General features: G+C 35.5%; 1 protein-coding gene across 1 annotated transcript; it reads left to right on the top strand.

The window, feature by feature from the left end:
- Positions 1 to 3,894: 3,894 nt before the first annotated feature.
- LOC126768367 (uncharacterized) lies at positions 3,895 to 4,446 on the top strand. The gene has a single exon (XM_050486391.1). It carries the CDS (start codon positions 3,895 to 3,897, stop codon positions 4,444 to 4,446), a length of 552 nt encoding a protein of 183 aa, XP_050342348.1.
- Positions 4,447 to 9,494: the final 5,048 nt, after the last annotated feature.

Here is a 9,494-nt window from a genome sequence, read left to right as displayed (position 1 = left end):
AGTCAATTAGGCATCTCTGCATGGATTCCAGAACAGCCCAGGTCTCGATGGTATCGAAGGCTTTTTCGTTGTCCACAAACGCTAGGCATAGAGGCTGATTATATTCCTCGGTCTTCTGTATTATTTGCCTTAGTGTGTGTATGTGGTCTACGGTACTGAAGCCTTTTCGAAACCCAGCCTGCTCCACGGGTTGGAAGTCATCGAATTTTCGGGCAAGACGATTCGTGATTACCCTCGAAAACAATTTGTAAACATGGCTTAAAATTGAAATGGGGCGGTAGTCTTTCAGAAGAGCTTTATCGCCCTTCTTGAAAAACAGCACCACCACACTTCTGCTCCATGTCTTCGGTGTTATACCATTGTGGAGGACGGAATTAAAGATGTTAGCCAGCTCTCTCAGAACTGGTGTGCCACCTGCTTTGAGAAGCTCTGAGGTAATTCCGTCATCTCCTGGAGCCTTTTTGTTTCCAAGTTGCCCGAGAGCCATCCTAATCTCGCCCAAATCGATGTCGGGAAGATCGTCTGATAGATGGCGTGTTAGTCTGGCTCGTGGGTCATCCGCACTGTGGGACTCAGGTGGAGGTACTCGTGATGAGTATAAATCGCCATAGTACTTTTCGACTTCAGCTAGAATCTCTGGTTTTGAGGTGACGGTTGTGCCTTGTATGGTTCTGAGTTTTGTCAGGTGACAACAGGAGGTATGTGACTTTGCAAAAACCTTTGAGCCCCTATTGAGTGCTATAGCATCTTCAATATTCCGGGTATTCGCTCGTCTTGTGTCACGCCTTATTAGTTTTTTAACCTTCCTGTTAAGTGCCTGACACTCAGATGGCGTCATGTTCTGCTGTTCTCGTCTCCTCGTCATCTCGTTCAGAGTTTCGCCTGAGAGCTTCGACTTACGTCCATTGCTCTTTTGTCGAAAGTAATTCTGGCCTACCTCGCGGATGACACGCACCAGACCATTGGTGGCGTCGTCAATGCCCTGCCTGGTTTCCAACATGGCAAATCGGTTCTGTAGTTCCAGCTGGAAGCTTTCGCAACCAGCTTCGACCTGAGGCAGAGTTGGTCTAAGAGTCGACTTCATTAACCGCGATCGTTCTATTTTAGTGTTAATATTTAGGGTGCCTCTTACCAGGCGGTGATCACTTCCAGTGTTTACCCTGTTGATCACGGAGACATCCCTAAATATTTGGCGCTTATTGGATAAAATGAAGTCGATCTCATTCATCGCTATGTTATCGGGGCTTCGCCAGGTCCACTTCCTTTGGGGCTTTTTCTGGAAAAATGAATTCATCAGAAATAATCGCTGAGCCTCGAGGAAGTTTACCAGCATTTGTCCCCGATGATTTCTGCGCCCATAGCCGAATTTTCCTACCCTCGATTCACCATCTTCTTGTACTCCCACTTTGGCATTGAAGTCACCCATAACAATTGTGTAGAAGGTATTGGTACGAGACATAGCTTTCACTATGTCTTCGTACATGGCTTCGACCTCTTCGTCAGTGTATGTAGACGTTGGGGCATACACTTGTATAACCTTCAAGGCATACCTCTCGGTTATCTTTAAGACAAGGTATGCCACCCTCGCCGACACACTGCCAACCTCCACGACATTGCATCTGAGTGACTTGTGGATCAAAAAGCCGACGCCACCTTGGGATGGTTGGTGTCCTTCTCGGAAGTAGAGTAAGTGACCGGCATCTAGTGTCATCGTGTCCTCGCCCTGTCTTCAGACTTCTGATAGACCTACTATATCCCAGTTAATACGACTTAACTCTACTTCCAATTCTGTCAGATGTTCGTCCAGCCGCAGAGAGCGTCCATTATACGTGGCCAGAAACAGTCGCCGTTTGTGGTACCCTACCGTAGCCCGGGGATTCTTAGCACCCCCCATCGCACCGTTACCATGGCCGGTACCGTGGCCAGGAATAGTGTGATTACCGGGAATTGGGGGCCGTGAATTTTTGTCGTCGCTCATAGGGGGGTTTTTGCCTTAGTCACCACGCTTGGCAGGCGGGTTGGTGACCGCAGTGGCTGGACATCTTTCACTAATAGCGCTGCTGCCCGCTATCAGGATTTGCATTTTCGGATTCCAGCATTTGTGTGGTTATACCGCCACGATTTCGGTCGTTATCTATATTTAGTTAATTCTGTTGCAAAGTTGAAATAACTAAGCTTAAACATTGGCAAATGCAAAGGAATACTTACTTGTATACATACATTGCATACTTACATACTTGCCTAGGAATACTTTTCTAGAAATGAAAATCTTGATTATCAGTTCTGTACATGTTATGGTCATTATATTACATATTAAGCCGCTAACTGCTGTAAGTGACTTTATGTAGACATTATCGTGACCTAGAAAACCTCCTTACAAAATTTTTGTATCTGTAACAGTTAGACCTAGATAAGTTTGTCCGGACTCGGAGAATAGTAATATGTTCAGGCTTTGTATCCAATGTTATTATAAACTGCAGGTATTTTGGCGGTAAAGTATGTGGTATGTGTGGTAAGAGGATGGTACTTACGCACAGGTTTGCACACCTACCACCAAGTATCGATAGTATACTATACCATCTAATAGTTATTATTTCGCGTTGATATGTTGCGGTTTAAACAGTAATTGAGCCGTTATAATTACAGGAACAAGGGGCAAAATACATCAGTATGCATCGCCCCCTCCTGGGTGGAGTATTGACTGTGACATTGACAAGTAACAGTTAATATTTTTTACATAGCCAATGAATATGAACAATATTGATCACTTATCATCAACCGTGACCCATTTACTCGTGTGCCTTGTGTTTCTAACATTTAAATTGTAAAATATTTTCCATCCATTTAAAATAAAATCCAACGGATAAACTGGCACTTTATCATAAAACTAGTTTCTACCCGTGGCATAGCTTCGCTTCTTCTTCGGGGGCAATTGATTGGTACGTATGTCATTTTCTTTACCCCTTGAGTTGAGCTACGATTGAGTACTTAAGGCGTGAAACGTCTAAAATCTATACAAAAATCATACATGTGATTATGCATTATTAAATTCCATGGAACCAAAACACACAATTAGAATTAAGATATTTGTTATTACAGTTAAGTTTATATAATTACATTAAGCAGAACAATTACATTAAATCGAAAAACATTTAAACAAACAGATTTACAAGTTTTCTACATCATTTGTTATTTTTCACAAAGCATAAAACAACTAATATGTGAATACAAAGTCGTAATGAGCAATATTTGTATTTATTTTTACAAATACAGGGTGGACCAAAAGTCCGGTAACATTTGAATCGAGCGCTGCTTCCAATTGCGGGGGATAGGGGGGAGCGGGGCGTTACTAAGCGCGAGAGCGGCTAGTTGGAATTCAGTGCAATGGCGTCGTTCAGCGGAGCACAACGCGCGTTTTGCGTACACGAGTACTATCGCAACAACGATTCTGCGACTGAAGCGCAACGAAAATTTTGTACACAGTACAACATACGAAATAAAAATCAAGCTCCATCAACTCGTGCAATTAAAAATTGGGTACAGAAGTTTGAGAAGACGGGTTCAACATAAAAATCAACCACGATCCGGCCGACCTAAGACGTCGAGAGAGCCCGCAAACATAGAGCGCGTACGAGCATCTGTTAAAGAACAACCTGGCCTGTCTACTCGAAAGCGGTCTAGTGTTTTAAATGTGTCTAGGACATCTTTAAATCGTATTCTTCACAAGGATTTACATTTACACCCGTATAAAATTCAAATTGTACAACAATTAAGGCCAAATGACTACACTCAGAGACTGCAGTTTGCCAACGAAATGCTTGCGAGGTTTACGAGCTTCAATAACATCTTTTTCTCAGACGAGGCACATTTTCACATAAATGGGCATGTCATGTCATGGTGCAATTGAAGCACCAAAAGCCCTTACACTCGCCCAAAGTTACTGTATGGGCAGCTTTATCAGCCAGTGGAATTATCGGTCCGTATTTTTATGAGGATCAGAGAAGCCGTCCCGTTACCGTCAACACACAGCGATACATTGCCATGCTACAGAACTTTTTTGCTCCAGCATTACAGGACTACTCTGGTTTTAATCAACGGACATGGTTTCAACAAGATGGGGCTACATGTCACACCTCCAACGACTCAATAGCAGCGGTTCGTGAAATTTTTGGGCAAAAAGTCATATCCAAAAGAGGTGACATTAACTGGCCACCCCGCAGCCCGGATTTGTCACCAATGGACTTTTTCCTTTGGGGATACCTCAAAAGTAAAGTTTTTAATAACAACCCTCAGTCTATTGAAGAATTAAAAGAAAATATACGCGAGGAAATTCAGAACATTTCTCCAAACACTTGTCGGGCGGTGATGGAAAATGTCCGCTCTAGATTACAGGAGTGCCAAATTAAACAAGGGACACATTTGGACGACGTTATTTTTAAAAAATAAAACCCTGATTTTTGTACTTTTAGAATAAATAAACATATTTTCTCTCATATCTCTTTTGTATTTTTTATAACCATTCGAAATGTTACCGGACTTTTGGTCCACCCTGTATTAGACAGATTATTAATTAATATTTATTTATTTAAGTGAAGTTCGTGAAAATATGTAGTTTATATGACATGACATAGTTGTAAATTAAGTGATAAATATAAAATCTGTTAAAAAAGCATAACTTTTTATTCCGCCAATTCTTTTGTCGATTTTACTTTTATCAAGAAATTTTGTAAACAAGTAATTGTAATACTTTTTAATATGTTTCCAATATGAAACTTCTTTTAAAACACGAAGACTTTTCGTAACAACAAGTAATAAGTTCCTGATAACACTTCTGAAATTACTTTTTTTCTACCATTAAAACTTATATCCGAAGGAAATATGCTATGCGTGTTCATTGGGAAAATACATGCGTTTTGTTTATTTATAGAATGTAACAATTTAATACAATTTACCAACACTTTCAGTTGAAAAACTCGATGAAAAAAGTTATATTAAAAAAACATAATATGCTGTACTTGTACTTTATGACAAATCAATTTTATTTTTTTATTTCTGTCGTATACATAATTTTATTTCATCTGTATATAGTTTTATTAGGTCTGTATAATACAAATAAAATATAGTTCAAGTCCGTCATCGATAATATAATTATTTTTCAAAATTATAACATGTATTGTTGAGAGTAAGTTCTTTTACTATCGAGTTATATTGAAAAATATTTTAGAATACAAAGATAAGATTTTTTCTGATGTTTTGTCTGACTTTAAAGAGAGAATTCATTCCGGAAAAACGATAACAATATTTGTCTTACAAGTGTCCGGTTTAGTATAAGTTAACAATTATTTTGAACCCTAATGTAAAGCATGTAAGCCATATTAAAAAGTAAACATGATATTCAATTGACCTCACTTTAACTTCCGATGAAAACACTCCTTACTATTTATAAGTATTAACCTAAACACCTAAATATTTATTTGGAAATTAAATTATCTTGAAAGTTTCAACAACCTTTGATTTTAATAAATTTAATATTCTAGTTTGTAAATGAATATAATTAATTGATAAAAATGGTATGTGGTAGGTAAAAACAATTAAAACGATAAACAAATTAAAACCACCAACCAGAAATTGTAGTAATGTAACGTTTGTTTCTTTGCATGTGTTAAAAACGGTCTACCCTACACAATTTCACTCACATAGAATTAAGATTGTACCACAGTAATGTTTTTAAAAAATCGACGCCCCATACAAAAAGATATGGAATTATTATTTAATTCAATTTAGCATCTGAAGGATACCATGTTTGTAATTTTTGCAGATATTTACTCATGATATTTTTTTTAATTATTTTGTATAAAATTTCGTTAAATTTATATTTAATAAATATTAGAATGGTTTTAAGTTTGTCAATTTTACCACAATCACCTTAAATATTAATATAAGTCAATTTATTTTAATAGTTTACTATAAACATTTAGAAGACATTTTACGTAATATGTATCTTCATGAATACATATAACATCTTTGAGTATCAAAAAACTTACTTTCATTTCACACAACAATGCTATCATAATAATAATTTGTAACTAAGGATTTGTTGAGAAAATGTAACCAAAAATTACAAAATTGCATAGAAGCATCGAATTATATAATAATAATAATGCATAAAGTACTTTTTTTTTCAGAACTAATATAGGTTTATCATTATTAAAATGCAAACAAACGAAGAAGATATTCCTTTCACGAGCACCTCGAGTTAATATTGATCGAAGGACCAATCGATAACTCATCGAAGGTAAAGCCATTGAGGGAACGCCCAACGACGTAGTTTTGGAGAAAATTAATTACACTCATCGTATTGCCTTGGGTCGCGGTTGGATTATTTCCTAAGAAAGATATCAAAAGCCTTTCAATACATGTTTCGGATTCAATTGACAGTTGCTTGTTTTTATGTACTTTATTATAATATTGATTGACTTAATACATTTTACATCTATCTATCTATATTGCAATATAAAGGAACTTATTGCTAAATTAAATATATTACAAATTAAAATACTCATACATATTAATTAAAATTCATTCTGGAAGTATAAGTATTCATTATACATATAATCATTTAATATTAACAATCAGCGATATATCAAGTAACAAAAAATAATTTAGTTTAAAACGATTAACAATATTTTACGGCAAATAAATTTATATTCAATCATTTTTTCTACGGTATGATTCATGATAAATGATATGTTTTTATAAAACAAACATCTTGTATGATTTTATTTTTTTGCAGAATATAATTGAATATGGTTGTGATTTCAACTATATACTATGTTCAAAATCAATTATTTACTTTGTTACTCTTTATTTAGTTGCAATCATATCTTAATTTTGCTCGACGTTTGAATAGTGAAGCTTACATTTATTTACAGTTTTATTTACTCTACATCATTTCATCATCATCATCATATCGTCGACCGCCAACCCGTCTGCCAAGCGTGGCGATTATGGCATATCCCCTCAATGATTCGTGAAACTACTTCATTTAGGCTTATATAATTCGTACTATTTGTATACATATGATCAAGTAAAATAAGTTAATAACAATTTGTTAATGTGTGCTCTCTGCATTTCTCTCCTCTAAGTAAATAACGTTTTTAAGCTTATGCCACCACGCTACTTCAGTAAGGAAACCAGCCAGTTTTATCCGATATATGAAAGTTTCATCACGATGTTTTCCATTACAGTATGAGCACAAGATAAATTATAAAAATAGGTATATAAAATTAGGATTTTGACCCCAGTTATGTACACTATGCCACCTCGGCTCTTGCATACGTTTAATTATATAAAAACTATCTAATAAAGTTTTCTCATGTATTTAACCTAACACATCCTAAATAAACGTGCAGCCTGTTCTGAATACACTTAAATGTACATTTAGTATCGGGTAAATTCTATGAAAACTTCATAATGAATTCTATGCAACCGGGCTCGCTTGCGTGCTTAGATACGATTCTCTAATAAATGCATTGCAGAGGTCACGTCTAGACATCGGAGCAAATTGACTTGAAACTGCATGTATTGTCATTTGGCCTGGAAATGAAGAGGCATTTCAAATGTTAATAGTAAGGTTCGAATCTATAAGATTTTGTTCAAAGACTACGCACGTATTGTATTTATTATATAACTAGCTACCCATTCTAGCTTCGCACGGATAAAATAACGATATATATAAAGGGTTTATATTAAACGACAAAAATATAAAGAAAAATTATATGTCTTCTTGGGCCAAGATTCTTCGCGGGAGTACCTACACTGAACATCACAACCATTAATCTATTTTAAACCACGCCATCGTTAAGCAAACCGTACTAAAAATCGTTTTTATGTAGAATAGGCAGGCGGACTAAAAAATGCCCCTAACGGTCAGTGGTCACCACCGCCCAAATAAATTGGAATTTATTTTAAGAAATATTAACTATCCCTTACATCGTCCGTGCGCCACCAACCTTGGGAACTAAGGTGCCCCTCGTGTCTGTAGTTACACTGTCTCACCCACCCTAAAAATTGGAACAACAACAACAATACTAAATATTGTTATTTTGTGGTGGAATATCTGATGAGTGGGGGGTACCTACCCAGACGAGCTAGCACAAAGCCCAAGTTAATCTGTTTATAATAATTTAATACCAGTATTACACATTTACAATATACATTAAAGGTAAGCCTTATTCGAAAACGGTGTCTGCTCTATCGTTATAAGGTAACAGCACTATATTAACATTATATATTAAAGCTTGTAAGATGCAAATTTAGTAGCGTATTTGTGTGTCATAGAAATACCTCGTTAATGGATTTATTTTCTTACTTTTAATCTTTTGCTTAAAAATTAAAATACTAGTATTAATTTTTAAATAACATAAACGTCGTTGTTGAATTTGATACTCTTATAAATAATTTATATTTGTATGTACCCATTTGTTCGCTTAGTTCTTCTAAGCTACTCGAATTATGATAATTTCATGCGCGTATGATTAAGATGGTATAATTATAAGTAATGGCATGTGGACGACCCCTAATTGTGTCGTGCAAACCTGGGACGAATTTATTACCCGAGAAATCAAATATAAAGACAACTATTCCAAAAGACAGCTATCCTAATATCGATGTTAACTTATTTTTGGAATAAAAAGTATCAAAGTTCGGATTTAAAAATTTATACATCGCGTGACGTCAACAATGACGTAATGTATTGGCAATCGTAACATAATCAGCGGTTAAACTGCGGTACATTGCGTCTTTACATAATTACGGGAATGTTTCAATTATAACCTAAGTTTATTTAAAAAATAAATCTGGCTCATTTAGCGCGTCAAATATTTATTTATAGAAATTTAAAAAATAATGTGTTTTAACATAAAATAACTTAAGTTAGAAATATTATAGTGTCCTAATACAATATTTATGGACCCCGGTACAATCCAATAACCTACAATCTTTATTTATATAAACACACCGCACAGTGTTTATTTATAAAAAGTAAATAACTAAAAGCTGATTATTACTTATTTATTTTCATCTATTTTTAAGCATCAATAAACTTAACAACCCTTACTAACATTATAAATGCAAAAATAAGTGTATACACGTTTTGTATACAAAAAAGGCATAGGGTATCAACAACAACAACAGTAACAACTAATATTCTCCCCCCCCCCCCTCTCACGTGGGAAAGCCGCGTGCGGAAACTAGTAACATAAAATTATTGAACCGATTATTCATTATATTGCGCTGAATGTTTTATTTGAAAATCAAATATTTCATAACAGAAAGGAGCAAATAACTGTAACGAACGGTGTAAGAAGTATAAACCATTTCTTAGACTAACAATATACCAAAGTAACAATATGGTGGCCTGTAGAAAACGTCACCACTGCCAATAATATCTATTAGACTTATACATAAGGTGTGTTTGTTCATGGCGTTGATGA

The sequence above is a fragment of the Nymphalis io genome, chromosome 5, assembly GCF_905147045.1.
Source record: "Nymphalis io chromosome 5, ilAglIoxx1.1, whole genome shotgun sequence".
Lineage (NCBI taxonomy): Eukaryota > Metazoa > Arthropoda > Insecta > Lepidoptera > Nymphalidae > Nymphalis > Nymphalis io.
Note: the sequence above shows the minus strand (reverse complement) of the source record. Positions and strands in the feature narration are given on the sequence as shown.

Coding starts and splice junctions, on each gene's coding strand:
- LOC126768367 (XM_050486391.1), top strand. CDS start 3,895: ATGGTGCAATTGAAGCACCAAAAGCCCTTACACTCGCCCAAAGTTACT.